The following is an 18023-nucleotide window of genomic DNA, read 5'->3' on the forward strand; positions in this document are numbered from 1 at the left end:
AAAAGCCACAACACTAGCTTGTTTATGGTTCAGAGGCTGACGCTGAGATGGAACCCAAAAGATGGCAATTAAAGGACAGACATCCAATCTGATTTTAAGAACGTCGGACATAATTTCGAAGAAAGAGTTCCAAAAGTTCTGCAGTTTGGGACAGAGTGCAAACATATGACTGCGGTTACAGGGTGAAAGTTTGTATTTTTCACACATGTCAGGAACATTGGGATATATTTTAGACAGTTTCCTCCTAGAGATTTAGGCTCTATGGACCACTTTAAACTGTATGAAACTAAGTCTAGCACAGGACGTGGTGGTACGTATATTATCTAATGCTCTGCCCCAGTAATCATCCTCAAGCTCCAGGCCCAATTCCTCTTCCCAAGCACTAATGGGTTTGATATTGTAAGAATCATCCTGTGACCAGATTGTTACATATATCCGTGAAATAATGCCACCCTTATGAGGATTCAGTTTGAACACCTCTTCCCATGCAGACTTTGTAGGTAAGGAGGGAAAACCAGCGAATAGGGAGGAGACACAATGCCTAACTTGAAAGAAACGGAATAGGTGAGACGGAGGCAGGCTGAATAACGAGGATAATTCAGAAAATTTCACAAACACATTATTAATGAAAAGATCCTCAAAGCATTTCAGACCCTTCTTTTCCCACAAAGAGAATGTGGAATCTATAAAGGGGGGGAGGGGTGGTTATTAGACATTTATTAGATAGATTTAAAATGATAGGTTATTAGATAGATTTAAAATGATGGTGAAACTGATAGAAAATTTTTAGAGAGGTACGTACTATTGGATTATCTGTGTAGTGTGAAAGGGGTATAGGAAGGGAGGAGAACACCATAGCTGGAAGGGACTTTGAAACACAAGACTTCGCTTCTAAGTGGCACCATGGAAGAGAGGGGGCCTGCACCCAGAGCACCAGTTTCTAAATATTAGCCGCCCAATAATAATACATGAAATTGGGAAAGGAGAGGCCACCACTTAGTTGACTCCTCTGAAGTGAAAATTTGGAAACTCTGGGAGTTTTTCCTGCCCATATAAAAAGAGGAGATTAATTGGTCTACATTCTTGAAGTAAAGATTTGGGTAAAAACAAAGGGATGTACTGGAAAAGGTAGAGGAATGTTGGAAGAATGTTCATTTTTACTGAGTTTATTCTACCAATAGGAGATAATGGTATAGCTGCCCATCTTTGAAAGGCTGACTTTCAAAAGATGGGTGTAAAATTCGCCACCATTAATGCAGAATAAGAACGGGTGACATTAACTCCGAGATATTTGAATTTTGAATCCTCCAAATGAAAAGGTATTTCAGTCCGTTTTATTTTTTGGTCAGACTGGTTTATGGGGAAGCATTCACACTTTTGTAGGTTCAGTTTATTCCCTGAAAATTTCCCCAAAGTCACTTAATACACGTATTATCTCTGGAATAGTTGCAATTGGATCTGTAACAAAGTAGTAAGTCGTCAGCATATAGGGCTAGTTTATGTTCAATTCCCTTGCGGATTATACCCTGAAATACAGGAAGAGTTCTAAGCGCTCTCGAGAGAGAGGCTCAACTGCTATGGCAAAAAGTAAGGGAGACAGAGGACATCCCTGGCGCATACCCCGTGACAGAGTAAAATAGTCAGATTTAGTATCGCTGGTATTTATGGAAGCTTGTGGTTCCACATATAATAAACGGATCCACGATATCAGTACATCCCCAAAGCTGAACCTCTTCAGCACCATAAATAGATTTTCCAATTCTATTCTATCAAACGCCTTTTCTGCGTCCAAAGAAATGACCACTTCAGAGGAGTTGCTGTTTTATTTTGAATATAAAATACTAAGTAGAGTACGAATATTAGAAAAGGAATGCCGTCCTTTTGTAAAATCCGGTTTGCTCCTCTGAAATAATGCTAGGGAGAACCCCCTCTAAACGAGAGGCCAAAAGTTTGGCTAAAATCTTGACGTCAACATTGAGGAGGCTGATAGGTCTGTATGAATTACATGATGTTGGGTCCTTCCCATCTTTAAGCAATAGAGTTATAGACACTTGTCTCAATGTTTGTGGCAGTGTACCTAGTTCTAAGGATTCCTCGAATACAGCCAGAAGTAATGGGGCCAACGCAACATGAAATTTCTTATAAAATTCGGAAGGAAACCTGTCCGGGCCAGGTGACTTCTTAGATTGCAGTGAATTGATTGAGTTAGTGATCTCATCTAAGGTGATGGGGTTGTCAAGCTCAGATGCCAATAGAGGGTCAACTCTGGGAAAATCAATATTTCTAAGAAAATGGTCCATGTTACCTGAATTGTCAGGAGCTCCAGCTGTGTATAAAGAGGAGTAAAAACTTTTAAAAGTTGAATTAATTTCTACAGGATCCGAGGTTAATGCACCACTGGACTGCATAATCTGAGTAATAGAGTGCAAAGCCGGTCGGTTATGTAGTTGGTGAGCCAAAAACCGACCGACCTCATCCCCATATTCATAATAATTGCCACACGTATGTAACAGCCTCTCCCCCTCACCTGTCGATAACAACTCGAACTCCGCCTGCAAATAAAGCCTTTGTTCATGCAGCTCAGGGGTCGGGTTGAGAGCATATTGGTCGTCAATAGCTCGAATGTTATCCGATATCTCTTTTCTTATCCTTGAGTTGCTTATTGGCATGAGCAGAATAAGAGATTATCTGTCCCCTTAAGAAGGCCTTTAGAGTTTCCCAAAGTAAAGAGTAAGAGATTGCATTAGTTTGATTAGTAAGAAGAAAATCATCTCTTGAAGTAGAAATATACTTGCAAAATGCTGAAAAAGTAGAGAATTAAGCCTCCATGGTGGACGATGGCACGATGTGAAGGTAGAAGAGCGTGGACTGAAATAACAATTGGTAGATATTCAGAGTTTACAACCCGAGAAATTAGAGAGTTATTAATAAAAAAGTAATCAATGCGAGAAAACGATGAGAAAAAAAAAAGTATTTTCCTCACTGTGGGGTTAAAATACCTCCACGGATCAATGTAACCATTCTGAACCATAAACTCAGAGAACACCTTCACCATTGCAGAGGGAGCCTTTGCAACAGCGCTAGATTTGTTCAAAACCAGGTCAATAACACAGTTTAAATCCCCCCCAAATATCAAGAGATGTGTGTTCAAAGCAGGAATTTTTGATAACAAATTCTGAGCAAAAGGAGCGTTATCAAAATTTGGGGCATATACATTCACCCAAACTACTGGCGTTTGTGAAATTTTCCCTTCCACAATCACATATCTACCATTTACATCAGAAATAACTTTATCAGAAGAAAAGGGTAAGTCTTACTTATCAAAATAGAAACTCCCCTGGACCTGGAATCAAAATTGGAGTGGAACATATGCGATGTCCAGCGAGCTTGGAGTCTGTGTTGATCCCTGAGATGGTGATGAGTTTCCTGAAGAAATGCAACGTCAGGTTTTTGTAGTTTTAAATGTGTCAAAACCTTGGATCTTTTAATGGGACCATTCAGACCTTTTACATTCCAACTTGGAAATCTGATCGAGCTTCGCATACCTGATTGTCATTCCATTGACTGAAGACACCTGACTCTAATATCACCTTCAGATTAACTGCTAATCCTAGATGTTCACATACTTTTGCCACTCTCAGATATGTGATATTGGATCATTTTCCTTAATAAATAAATGACCAAGTACAATCTTTTTGTCTCATTTGTTTAACTGGGTTCTCTTTATCTACTTTTAGGACTTCTGTGAAAATCTGATGATGTTTTAGGTCATATTTCTGCAGATATAAATAAAAGTCTGTTTGCTGTACACATATTACCAGTATCCAGTGTTATTCAAAATAAAATATTTTCGCTTGATAGCGTGGAACCTCGTACACCAAACACAAATCTGCAACTAGATGCACAGCCTACACACATACAGTAGAGACAAACATTGATTATAAATTTATTATTATTATTATTATTATTATTATTATTATTATTATTATTATTATTACTACTACAGACTTCAAGAGAGATGATAGAGAAGCCCTTGCATTTAGTCTTTTTCCCTGAATCTGTACTAAAATATGATGGGAAGAAAATGAGGTGTCTCTACCTGAGGTTCGTTGCTGTGCTTTTTCCATAAGCCCTAATCATTCCCTCTTTAGGTCTACAGGGACCTTTCCAGACTGTAGGGAATGTTGAGGTCCACCAGGTGAGAGGTACATGTAGCACTTCAGGTAGTACCTCTGACGGAAGAAATCACAGCATTTGCCAGGAGGGAAAATTTAAGACCAAACTGCAAAAACATTTTGGATAATATAAATACTGACACAGACGTTTAGGCTATCTAACATTTAAAGGGTGTTTAAAGGAACATTCTGTGTTTCCTTTAAACACCCTTTAAATGTTAGATAGCCTAAACGCAACATCAACAGCAACATTTTCCATTTAGCGTATAGACTGGGCTAAATGGAAAATGTTGCTGCTTTAACAAATTTAAACCCTTATTAAGCTTGGTCAATTATTATTTTAAAAAATTAAGAAAATAATACATTTAAGAAATTGTCTAACATCATTTACAGAACATAAGACATTCCTCAGTTTCAAAACTCTTGGCATATACTTGACTATGTTAGAGATGCACCGATAGTCGGTATCGGCCGATAAAGGCTATTTTTCATGCTATGGGCTTTCGGCCAATAGTTTAAAAACATCCGATGATCAGGGCCGATTATATCCTGTCAATCAAAAGAGGGCGGGAAAACACATGGTCTTTGTGCTGTGTGTAAAGATGATGTCTCGTGTGGAATAATAAAACTGCAGTTTGTAATCTCTGTAAGCTCTGCACTGCTAAAAATTTACACTGGAAGTAAATTTTACGACGCAAAAGTTTTGCCGTGGGACTCGATCTCACTCTACACTTGTTGGGGAGATATTCCAGAAAGCTGAGGCCCATATCTCTTGAACAGCTTCTGTGAGGGAAGACCAGGTTTGGGGAATGATTATGTAACTCTCCTCTTGATCTGGCGGTAGGGTGTAAGATGCTTTTGGGTAGGTCCGACAGTAATGCTGCTTTCTCTCCAAGCTCTGTTTCTTCTTTTCCTCTCTCTCTTTCTCTGGTTTCTCGTTCCACGCCTCTTTATATGATTAACACATTTTAGATTGTACACCATAATTAAACAGCATACACACATCATTAAACAGCATACATGATCATTATTAAGTAAGCACTTGTACCATAAAATCATTCATTCAATCTTTCCTTGTGCCTTTGTAGTGACCCTAGGGAATAGTCATGATCATACAGGGAGGGAAATAATTATTTGACCCCCTCTCAATCAGAAAGATTTCTGGCTCCCTTTAAGAGTGTACTCCTAATCTCAGCTCGTTACCTGTATAAAAGACACGTGTCCACAGAAGCAATCAATCAATCAGATTCCAAACTCTCCACCATGGCCAAGACCAAAGAGCTCTCCAAGGATGTCAGGGACAAGACTGTAGACCTACACAAGTCTGGAATGGGCTACAAGAACATTACCAAGCAGCTTGGTGAGAAGGGGACAACAGTTGGTGCGATTATTCGCAAATGGAAGAAACACAAAAGAACTGTCGATCTGCCTCGGCCTGGGGCTCCATGCAAGATCTCACCTCGTGGAGTTGCAATGATCATGAGAACAGTGAGGTATCAGCCCAGAATTACACGGGAGGATCTTGTCAATGATCTCAAGGCAGCTGGGACCATAGTCACCAAGAAAACAATTGGTAACACACTACACCATGAAGGACTGAAATCCTGCAGCGCGCGCAAGGTCCCCCTGCTCAAGAAAGCACATATACATGCCCGTCTGAAGTTTGCCAGTGAACATCTGAATGATTCAGAGGACAACTGGGTGAAAGTGTTGTGGTCAGATGAGACCAAAATGGAGCTCTTTGGCATCAACTCAACTCGCCGTGTTTGGAGGAGGAGGAATGCTGCCTATGACCCCTGGAACACCATCCCCACCGTCAAACATGGAGGTGGAAACATTATGCTTTGGGGGTGTTTTTCTGCTAAGGGGACAGGACAACTTCACCGCATCAAAGGAACGATGGACGGGGCCATGTACCGTCAAATTTTGGGTGAGAACCTCCTTCCCTCAGCCAGGGCATTGAAAATGGGTCGTGGATGGGTATTCCAGCATGACAATGACCCAAAACACACGGCCAAGGCAACAAAGGAGTGGCTCAAGAAGAAGCACATTAAGGTCCTGGAGTGGCCTAGCCTGTCTCCAGACCTTAATCCCACAGAAAATCTGTGGAGGGAGCTGAAGGTTCAAGTTGCCAAACGTCAGCCTCGAAACCTTAATGATTGGAGAAGATCTGCAAAGAGGAGTGGGACAAAATCCCTCCTGAGATGTGTGCAAACCTGGTGGCCAACTACAAGAAACGTCTGACCTCTGTGATTGCCAACAAGGGTTTTGCCACCAAGTACTAAGTCATGTTTTGCAGAGGGGTCAAATACTTATTTCCCTCATTAAAATTCAAATCAATTTATAAAATTTTTGACATGCGTTTTTCTGGATTTTCTTGTTGTTATTCTGTCTCTCACTGTTCAAATAAATCTACCATTAAAGTTATAGACGGATCATTTCTTTGTCAGTGGGCAAACGTACAAAATTAGCAGGGGATCAAATACTTTTTTCCCTCACTGTACAAGCACAGAAAAACAACAAATGCATATCATAATGTTCTTTACCAAAAAGCAAAACATTTTTACTAACTACCCCTTAACACACGTTAGTGAATATTGTAAATCTTATACATGAATTCTTAGTCCGTAAGAAATGGGTGCAGACTGACCTATAGACTGGATGGTGCAAGAACAGCTGCCCCAGCACATGATAGGCACACGGGGGTCCTGCTCATTAGGGTGCACCTTAAGGCCAACTTTATAAGTTGCGGTCCCAAATGTCATCAGCATCTCCCTTATGGAGCTTGAATAAGGGGTGCTATCAAAACTCATCACAGATCAGTGTTAAAGACACACTCAGATACGCAGTTGTGAAAGGAAACCGTGGGTATGCTTACACTGGTGTGTGGTCCAGCCTGAAACTCTCAGGAGGAGGAGAGTCCTCCACAGTCTCTGTCTCACCAGCATCTAAAAGACAAACACCACAATATGACTGCCTGTGCACACATACACACACAAATAAGGAGCACACGCACTATATATGATGAGACTCACTTGTTGGCTTGGCTCTCTTATGAGCAGAGTGCAAGGCTCTGATCTGCTGGCACGTTGTATTCAGCCAATGAGCCAGACCTGGCTGCTCACTATTGCTGTAACTACAAACATGCATGCATTTTACTATTTAACCAGAGAAAATGTCACCTCAATGGGACAACTGGCAAATTTACTGTAATAAACTGAGTCAGTGTGACTAAATATCTTGCAACAGCAGTGGATTAGCCATCTTACATAAGCAGAAACTCTATACTCTGATCTCAACATGGCAAGACATGCAATTCAGCTACAGATGATATCAATTCCCTTGCTATAAAATATATAAATAAATAAAACGAATAATGGAATGGGGTATGAACTGTTACAATGTCATTCTGTACCCTTCCATGGCATTTCATAGGCAAATTTGCATTGGTTACAGAGCCACTACAACTAACACTGTATTGGTAACAGTTTGCCCAACTCCTCACCTCTGCCAGCAGTGAGAGTGCATGATGTGGCCACAGCTGCCGGTATGGGTACCAAAGGACAGGTCAGGGTGCATGAAGAGGGGATCATAGCTCTCTGGAACACACATGTATCCTCCAGAAATAAGCACACTGGCTACTCAAACCTTTCCAATTACTTGACTTGCACACTGTAAACCATAACCTTACCTAGATTGTGAGGGGGTCTTTTGTGGTTCTTGGACATGACCGTAGAGCGTTGGACAAAGGCAGCGAGCACCATGGCGGTGCCATCAGGTAGGATCTCCTGCGCTTCGTGACACAGGATACACATCTCCATCTGCCTCCTCTCTCCTCCTCTGGCACGCCAACGACGAGGTCCCACACACACCAGAGCACCGTCACCTGAACTGGGGCTGTACCAAGCAGAGACGGATGGTTACAAGTACACTATAACCTTAATTTTATGTTAAGGTCCCTCTGAATTTGTTAAAATAATCAATGTTGAATAAATGGGTTCATCTTTTTTTACTCACCAGGAAATTGCTAAAACTGGCCTAGGATCCTCTCTACTCATTTACCCCAACAGAAAATGCTCTAAATGAATATGCAAGATAAAGAGTTTAAGGATGGGAATTTACTTATGTTATGTGAAGACCACCATTATATGCAAGAACCTTTAGGACAAAGAACAGACAACTGCTCAGCAAAGTCAATGAAGTGTTGATGCATGCATTTACTGACATAAATGTACTGACTGGATATTGAGAATACAATACAAGTTGAATTATTAAGAACACTGCGTCACTACGAGCATGCTTAGGTACCTATGCTCTGCTGATGTAGAGGCTGAGGCGTCCAGATGCTCTGAATCCTGCGTGAGCAGATCTATGTACTTATTGATAAAATGACTCTGGCTCTATAATGTTTGAGCCATGGTCTTTTTCCAGCACAGTTCAGCTTTCCTTTTTCTCTATGCTTTGTCTTTGTCCCACACAGTCTGCAACACACACACACACACACACACACACACACACACACACACACACACACGTAGATTTAAGCTCTTCAGCACTTTAAAGGGTAATGGTTAATATGTCAGTGGAATAGAAAGTTGCTCAAAGTGTGACCTCCTTGTGACAGTGCCCTGTTCCTTCACAGGGAGGTGCAGCAGCTGTGCACTCGCGCATCGTTTTAATGCTAACCACCATCTGTGTAGAAAAAGACACATAATTTAGGAAAATACTTTTACAAGAAAACGATACAGCAGTGCAGTTAGAACTACATGCACACACAATCAAAGTCTTGCAAAACTAAGCATATGTTCAATAGAACACACTTGTGCACTAAAAAGTATATACACACACACCATACCATTAAATACTGAAGATGCATTACAATTTTACTAACATTTAATTTGCCTGTTTGTCTTCAAAGTACATACTGCAATACATCATTAGCCTTGGCCTACACCATGGCCTTTATATGTACATGTTCTGCCTGGTGCAGGTGTCCTGACAGTTTTCACTATATGGAAAATAAAATGCACACATCACAGTGCATTGAAATTCAGTTTGTGTAGTAAGCAATCCTTACATGTCATTTAAATATTCATGTTGACATACAGCTTTTAAGTAATACGCACAATAAGCCACATCAAAACACCCCTAGGGCCACCTACAGATGATCAGCAGCAAAACCGCTTTGGGACAGTGAAGCATTTGTGCTTCACCGTGGTAAGAGGTGCTGCTTTGCCTACCAGCCACGCCACCTTGAGCGGTGTTTGAAATCCACTGCTTGGAATTCAAACAGGTCTTGATGATGCAGCACTGCTTTAAACTTCATGGTAAAAACGCTCATCTTTTGTATGTTGCGCCTACCTTCAGTGAGCGAATTGTAAAACATGCTAGGCTGCCACCTGGTGGACATATTAGGTGCTGCATAGAGAGAGTAAGGCAAATTGCAAACATAATCAAGATGTAATTTTACTTTAAGGATCCAGCGAATCATGTCTTTGTGCACTTCCAAGTGAGGCGCATGCTGCAAGGTCTCTAACAGAGCCAGGATGCTTGGAGTGTTGCCGGGGGCTTCACCGGGACCTGTGATACAAGAACCACAGATCTAACTACAGGCTTGAGACTTTCTATTGTGTGAGATGATGTACAAAACTTACGGGAGATTTTCAGGGTGAAGTTGAAAGTAACTTCATCGTCATCCCCAATGTTCTCTAGCTGTTGCTGCTCCTCCAGCAGAGCCATGCCTAACAAGTGCAGCACCTGTAGCAACACACACATACAGAATTGTGAACACTACTCAGTCATTAAAAAGTGATGCTCATGAACACAGCATAGCAAGTGGAATTTTGTTGAATTTACTACACTATCATGTCATTTTAACAAAACATCCAAACATTTACCCTCTGCAGCATGGACTCAGACCAGTGTCCTCCACTGGGCTCCATAGCCCACTGCAGCACAGCTCCCAACATGCCAAGCGGCACGTCACACTGCAGAATGTTTCCCAAGCTGGCAAACAGTGGGCAGAATGGAGGCAGGGCTACGACACACAGACACTCACACTTCAGCAATCTGCATTCAACTGACCAATCATTTTCAGATATGACTACAATCACTGAAGAAATAGCTTACCTGGGTCCTCTCCATTCTGTCTCTTAAGCTTTCGCTGAGCTTCCTCTGCCTGTATCCAAAATAAACTACATAAAAATTTAGAAAAACCATTAGTGCTCATGTGACTAAAGAGAATTACTAAATCTGCCAAAAGCAGCACATCACCTTAAGGACATCCTCAGCACTAACAGCCGAATCAAAATGCAAATGGATAAGTGCATATACTGAGCTTCCAAAGAGCATTTCCTGATTAGACCACTAGGCACTCAAACTGGTATTTTGTCATTTATGTGCTTTTCTTTATCAATCACACAATCTGACAGAGGCTCTACACTTAAGAGAAGGAACTAAAGAATGAAGTAACACGTGAGTTGCAGACAGTTTTAGTTACTGCATAGCAGGAGCTCAGGTACATGCTTTAAGTAGTGAATTATTATTTACAAAAACTGTTTTCAGAATTGTAATGCTGTTCTCTCCAGGGAAGGGGTCACAATGTTAACTGATGTCTGCCCCAGAGACAATAACAGCACCGAGACTCTTCCCGTAATGTCTAACCTGAAATCTTCCTGTAATGCTGCAGACCGAGGGGTCCTGGTCCATGCCACCATGGAGGACATTTGAAGCTCATTGTAAAACACTGATTTTGAGTCTTGAACCATTTGTGTGTTCATTTGGAAGTATGCTTGGCTCTTTATCTTGTTGAAAGCCATGTCTGAACCTCCTGGCAAAGGCAAGCTAAAGGTTCTGGGCTAAAATGTGATTGCTCCCCTCCCTCTGCTTCAGCGGTTCAACCCCAGATACCAGGCAAAAATTACTTCATGTATACAGAGATCCCCAAACTATACACCGAAACCAGACCTTATTTCAGAACATCTCGAAGAAAAAACATTTTATGCCCACATATTTATTATATATCTATTTTGTAATTGCTTTTTATATTATGTGAGTATTGTTTTTTATAATGCTCAAGTCTTTAAATAAAGGAGTTAAAAGTATTATTTATTTATACACAAAGTGGTATCGAGTATCGTGTATTTTTGCTGGTATCGACTACTAGATTTTTGGTATTGTGACATCCCCAGATTGGACATTCTATGTTTGAGTTATAACAACTTCCTTTTTCATGGTGAAACTTCTAAATTTGTGAGAGCGCCACACCCATGGCGAGCAATAAAAATTCAAAAGCTTCGGAATTTAGCATCGTCAATACCTGTAGATGAGACTGACCGAATGTGATGCCGATCTGATGAAAGCTCCAGGAGGAGTACGTTAAAGTACGAGGCCTGGAAATGGCAAAAAAAAAAAAAAAAAACATAGGAAAAAATCAAGAGAAAAATCAAAATGCTGACTTCCTGTTGAGTTTAGGGTTTGGGTTCAAGAGACCAGGGAGTCAGCCATTTTAAGTGTTGTCTCAATTGCAAAATCCTTCCAGTGCACTGGAACGTTTGCTCCCTAAATAATCCCACAATGCACCACAAAAACCAGTGAGCATCGATACTCACTGTGTTCCCTTACTGGAAATGACATCATGTCTCTCAGCTAATGTCCCTCTCTAGTGTCTGGTTTAAAATGAGCTCAATCTGCAAATGCAAGGTGCCTGATGTGTCCATTGTCACTGAATATTTGAATGGAGCTATACTGAGAGCTATTGTAAATGCACTGTAGCACTTGTCTGTCCTGCAGACTTCATAGTTGAAAATGTGAACTGCTTGCTCCCAAAACTTCTTTAGTGCAGATTAGGGCTGCACAATTAATCGAATATCGATCGCGATTACGATTTTGACTGTCCACGATTAAATGAACATGATCGACTGCGATATTGACATTTAAATTCCGTCCTCCGCTCACAGAAAACTCCACTGCAGATCAAATCAAGCGGCTCCTACACTACAGCCAATCACCATAGAGTGGCCAGGGATGACGTCATTTTGTAGTGCCAAAACCCCGAAACGGAATTAGCATTTCAGCCCTCGAGTTGCTAGCTTCGCTTCGAGCTCCAGAGCGAGGGGAAATCATGAAATTAGCACGATGCTAAATAGCACTTCAGAGGTTGTCGGGGACATTAAACCTAATCACGCTGAGTGGGAAACAAACTTTGCAGATAAACTCGGGACTCTACGGTGCAACCACTTCACTCGCATTGTGACTGAAAAGTACTTTGTGCGACTGTGAATAAATATTTATTCACACCGGTGCAAGTGACCTGTTCGGAGTTGTATAATACAATCGGAATTAAAACCACAGGAAATCCAAAATACATCTACACCGCGCAACAGTTACTTTCACACTGCTTTTCATCTCCTCAGTCCACTGTACAAGTGTGGAAATACTGCAGAGAAGCCATTATGATGAAGTAACTCTACATCATCTGCTTCTCTCAACTCTCCGATCTCACAACCGCCATCTTTTATTGATCCCGCAAAATGACCTGAACTTTCACCTGCTCGTGTAGCCACAGCGGCTTCGGGCGGAGTAAATTAATAATAACGTTACAAGGTGGGTTTAATTCAGACTTCTTTATTAAATAATTCCTCACCAATCACAATCAAGAGTAGCACCAGTTCAGTCTGTAAACATACAGTACACTGCAGCTCTCCTTCACTAACGCTAATTCACTCCATTTAAACTCACGGTTGCCAGATATCACTAGAAAAGTCAACTCCAGTTTCCATGTTTTGATTTATCCCCCCAAAACACAATATGATCAGCAGACATGGACACTGTACTGGGGAACCGATCTAAAACTGAAACAAAAATAAAACTATTAAAATGTAAAGACAGAAAATGTTCTTAGTTATAAATAAATCATTTAATATATAAAAAATAGATATTATAATAACTTTATAAAATATAAATAAAATGAGAAATGAAATAATGTTTAATTACTATGGGTTGCATTTAATATCAATTTGACCTTAACCTTAGATCACTATTTCCTTAGAAAGCTATCAGCCTTTTTCCTAATATGGATCATTTTTGTGTTAGTCTACTCTTAATTAGGACTCTTTATTGTTCAAGATATTTTAAAATAAATATTTTATACTGTATATTTATCAATTAACCAACAGTATTTCTCATTGCTATTATTTTATTCAGTTAACAGTGTCCATGAGCAGAGAGCTTACATTTAACTGTTTATGACAGAATTCCTGATTAAAGCTTAAATAAAAAAAGATTGGTATCTGGATCAGTTTCAGCTGTAAATATCCTGATCAGAGCATCCCTAATGAACACCATTAAACTAAAGCGCTCTGCATCTGACGGGTAAATGAACTCACCCAATCACATCCTATATGAGATTATTCAGATATCTACACAATACACACAGAGCGGTTCGAGAACTGACTCCAGCCCAGAACCAGGAGAGTGGAAATGTCTAATAGTGCAGCTTTAAATATATTTAAGAGGAGCAAACTTCAAACAGGTCCACAGTTGTTTTTTGCATACAGTCTGTAAGATGAACTGAAAATATTAGATTTAGTTTATCAGAAGATAAATTAATGTCATGACTCACACGATGTTCCTAAATTCTGTCATAATTGACCAGCTCAAGTTCTCATGCCTACTTGTGTGTTATATTGTGGCATGAGAAAACTTAAATGTGAAAGTGCAATAAAAATATGTTGTCACTAAAATCAATTAATAATCGTGATAAATAATCAAGATCTCAATATTAATCAAAATAATCGGGATTATCATTTTGGCCATAATCGTGCAGCCCTAGTGCACATGAACACCTATAACTTACACAATGTCTGGGGTAACTGTTCTGCTAGAACTGACCAGATTTTCTCATTGACTTCATGGCAATAAAGGGTACAATCAATACCCAGACACCTGAATATTCGAATAATATGCTCCTTCGACAGTGGGACAATCGAGAGCGTCCTGACCAGCTGTCTCACGGTGTAGTACGGGAACTGCACCGCCTCCAACCGCAAGACCCTACAGCGAATTGTGAGGACAGCTGGAAAGATCATCGGGTCTCTCTACCCACCACACACCTCCTTCAACTACCGGTGCATCCGCAAAGCCACCAGTATTGTGGACGACCCCTTTCACAGACTATTCACCCTCCTGCCATCTGGCAGAAGGTACAGGAGCGTCCGTGCCACCACCAGCAGACTCTGCAACAGTTTCTTCCCTGGAAAAGTCAGATTACAGTGCTCACCTGGGCTAGTCAAACACCTCACCCAGTAAGACTCATACCACTGCACACCGCACTAACCCAGTAAGACTTTACGTAGCTGCATCAGTCACTTTATACTAGAGAACTATTTCTGCTGCCAGTATTACTGCAATACATGTGCTGCTACATTACACAGTAGCTTACAGTGTACAGTCCATGTCCTGTGTATCTACTGTCCTGTGTATTTGCTGTTTTGTGTTTTTATTGTGTTGCACTCGTCTCACACAGAACAGTACGCAAGACTACATAAAGTGCAAATACACAACTGTGTTGCATCATGGTCCGGAAGGAAAATGTTAAATTAAATGAACTTCACTTAGTGTTGTGGTTTTAGCACATGGAGCCATTGCTTATTATAATAATGAACAGCTATGAGAGTAAAAGCACTGCAAACCCACATAAAAATTAAAGCATACTTCTAATTCTGGAAAAAAAAAAAGACATACTGCTGTACCTGCAGTGAAGATTTTCCCTGCACCCGAGAACACCACCACACGGCACTTTGAGTCTTCAGCAATACTCAAAGCTGAAGAAAGCATTCGATCATTTCACTGTAGGGAAAAAAAGCACTAATGTTATTATGCAAAGTTGCCTATAACGGAGTATAAAGCCAACACCTTATATAACAAAACAAAGACGTCCAACAAAAGCAGACAAAGCAGAATTATACATGGGGGAAATTAACACTTTTTTTTTTTTTACCTAAATTTCTTCCAAAAAAAGTTTTGTTTTTTTTCATACTTTAATTTTTTCCCCCCAGATAGTCTTTAAGAACGCTTTTGACAAGAGAAGAATGTTCTGAAATCATTCTCATGCCTGGATCAGGAAGCTGTGGCAAGGTTGTGATGGACTAACAGGAAACATGGCGAACACAGCAAACATACAACACAGTTTCCAAACTTATTAACAAATTAAAAAGACTGCAAGTGTTGCAGGCCAACCGAGAAGTGCACGTCCACTGACGAAGGCACAACCAACCTGGTACTGGCAGACATGGTCCCTTATGTGTGGAGACTTTTGGAAAACCCAGTAGTTATGTTCTTTATTTGATGGAAAAACATACCTCCAGTAGGCCTAGTTCATGGCGTTGCGTTTCTCTGGTCGGTGCAGCTCTACAGGAGTGATGTGATTGGCTGGGTGGGTGACTGACAGGGTGGTGAAGGGGGGAGTGGGGCCTCCTGGCTCGAACAGCGTTCAGAGTAGGAAACCACAGGCTCCTGTCTGATAAACACCAGCCAACAGGTTAATATGATGACTATTTACGGAGATGAATAAAGGACACAAGACTATGGCCCCATACACAGTGATGGACAATTTACAGACAGAAAAGTGACTGAAACCTTTGTTTGGTGCTACAATACATAAATCATCTTAGTCCTAGTGGGTTTATGTTAGGAGACATTAATGGAGCATTTCTGAAAGGAATCTCCAGTGTCAACACGGTAAAAGTCAGGGGTAAAGCTACAAGTTTTCAGATACAGCCAAGACATCAGCACAGAGGACATTTTTGTGGCCCTATCTGTAACATGACAAGCAGCATTTTTTCTTTGTTTTATATTAAAATAATAGTTTCGTTTTTTTTTTTTTAATAAAAAAAAAAAAAACACAATAAGTGAGGGAAGAACAGCTGTTACAACATGCTAACAAGTGAGAGCGGGAATGTGTTTTCATTCTACAACATTAAATGCAACTATACACCGATCAGCTACAACAGTAAAACCACTGACAGGTGAAGTGAACAACACAGATTATCTCATTACAACAGCACCAGTGAAGGGGTGGGGTATATCAGGCACCAAGCGAACGGTTGGGGAAAAATGGGCAAGTGTAAGGATCTAAGCAACTTCGATAAGGGCCAAACTGTGATGTCTAGATAACTGGGTCTGAGCATTGCCAAAACGGCAGGTCTTGTACCTACCAAAAGTGGCCCGTGGAAGGAAAACTGGTGAACTGGTGACAGGGTCAAGGGCGCCCAAGGCTCACTGATGCGGGTGGGGAGCAAAAGCTAGCAGAGGCAGTGTGATGCTCTGGGCAATGTTCTGCTTGGAAACCTTGGGTCCTGGCTTTTGTGTGGATGTTAATATACTTTGACACGTACCACCTACCCAACACTGTTGCAGACCACGTACACCTCTTCATGGCAACAAAATTCCCTAATGGCAGTGGTCTCCTTCAGCGGAATAATGTTCCCAGACACACTACAAAAAATGGTTCAGGAATGGTTTGAGGAACATGACAGAGTTCAAGGTGTTGACTGCCACCAAATTCCCCAGATCATTTGAGCATCTGTTGAGCATCTGTGGGATGTTCTGGACAAACAAGTCTGATCCACGGAGGCCCACCTTGCATCTAACAGGACTTAAAGGAACCATGGTCTTGGTGCCAGAAACCACAGCACACCTTCAGAGGTCTTGTGGCGTCCATGCCTCGACGAGTAAGAGCTGTTTTAGCGGCACAAGGAGGACCTGCACATTAGTCAGGTGGTTTTAATGTTATGGCTGATTATTATTTATTTATTTTTTTTAACAGATTGTTAGTGCTGCCAAGTTGCTGTGGTGCAAGTGGAATAAAACACTTTGGGATGTGCTGTTAACTCCACATTGAGCTGAAGAACAGGCCACCCCATCAGTAAATATATTTTCCTAGAACAACTCTGTGGTGTTTTATTCATTTGATGATTTTGTGGTCAGTAAACCATTTGTGTGTTGATTTTGATGTATGTTTTGGATCATTGTCCTGCTGGAAGATCCAACCACAGCCCATTTTAATCTTTCTGGCAGAGGCAGTCAGGTTTTCATTTAATATTCAATTCAATTCAATTCAATTTTATTTGTATAGCGCTTTTTACAATAGACATTGTCTTGATTTTATGTGTAAATTAAAACCCCTGGTTTCAATTCTATGTGTAAGTGAAATAGGCCTTTTCTGGAAACCTATGGGTTATCTAGTGTATAAATACAGTATAAATACTGGAGCTTAAGCTCAGGGTAGGGGGATCACTTCTGAGAATTCTCATCGGTGTGGATCTCGTGTGGTGGAATGGAACAATAAAGCTGGACCCTTGCTTCTTCTCACTCACGGCTGGTGTCTTTTTTCTATCTCCAACTGGTCTCAGAGGTAGATGTGAGTGTTGGCTTCTAAGTTAAATTTTAAATGTTTTTGGGTAATAGGCTAAATTTGAGCCAACAATACTGAGGTACACACACACACACACACACACACACACACACACACACACACACACTGTGCACTGGAGATACTGAGGTACACACACACACACACACACACACACTGTACACTGGAGATACTGAGGTATACACACACACACACACACACACTGTAGATACTGAGGTACACACACACACACACACACAACCACACACACACACACACACACACACACACACTGTACACTGGAGATACTGAGGTACACACACACACACACACACACACACACACACACACACACACACACACACACAACCACACGCACACACACACACTGGAGATACTGAGGTACACACACACACACACACACACACACACACACA

General features: G+C 40.9%; 1 protein-coding gene and 1 long non-coding RNA gene across 3 annotated transcripts; both read right to left on the reverse strand.

Moving 5' to 3' along the window:
- Positions 1-6574: 6574 nt before the first annotated feature.
- On the reverse strand, positions 6575-7604 carry LOC128630021 (E3 ubiquitin-protein ligase UBR2-like). The gene is made up of 3 exons (XM_053678601.1): positions 7211-7604; positions 7054-7123; positions 6575-6974 (listed from the first exon to the last, which is right to left on the reverse strand). Exons 1-3 carry the CDS (start codon positions 7323-7325, stop codon positions 6782-6784), a joined length of 378 nt encoding a protein of 125 aa, XP_053534576.1. The 5' UTR covers positions 7326-7604; the 3' UTR covers positions 6575-6781.
- A 731-nt stretch (positions 7605-8335) lies between these two features.
- On the reverse strand, positions 8336-15102 carry LOC128630069 (uncharacterized). 2 transcript variants are annotated; one of them, XR_008394308.1, is made up of 5 exons: positions 14927-15102; positions 10305-10369; positions 9830-10212; positions 8787-8867; positions 8336-8656 (listed from the first exon to the last, which is right to left on the reverse strand). It is a non-coding gene; the product is annotated as an uncharacterized LOC128630069 (long non-coding RNA). The 2 variants fall into 2 exon arrangements; XR_008394307.1 differs by lacking the exon at positions 14927-15102 and having other exon boundaries at positions 10305-10495.
- Positions 15103-18023: the final 2921 nt, after the last annotated feature.

Source organism: Ictalurus punctatus, unplaced genomic scaffold, assembly GCF_001660625.3.
Source record: "Ictalurus punctatus breed USDA103 unplaced genomic scaffold, Coco_2.0 Super-Scaffold_100046, whole genome shotgun sequence".
In the NCBI taxonomy this organism is placed as follows: domain Eukaryota; kingdom Metazoa; phylum Chordata; class Actinopteri; order Siluriformes; family Ictaluridae; genus Ictalurus; species Ictalurus punctatus.

Excerpts from the sequence above, each read along its gene's own strand:
- LOC128630021 (XM_053678601.1), bottom strand. The coding sequence starts at position 7,325 with ATGCATGTTTGTAGTTACAGCAATAGTGAGCAGCCAGGTCTGGCTCAT. Across the intron at positions 7,124-7,210 it reads TAAGAGAGCCAAGCCAACAA|ATGCTGGTGAGACAGAGACT; the intron begins GTGAGTCTCATC and ends TTTGTCTTTTAG. Across the intron at positions 6,975-7,053 it reads AGGCTGGACCACACACCAGT|CACCCCTTATTCAAGCTCCA; the intron begins GTAAGCATACCC and ends GAGTTTTGATAG.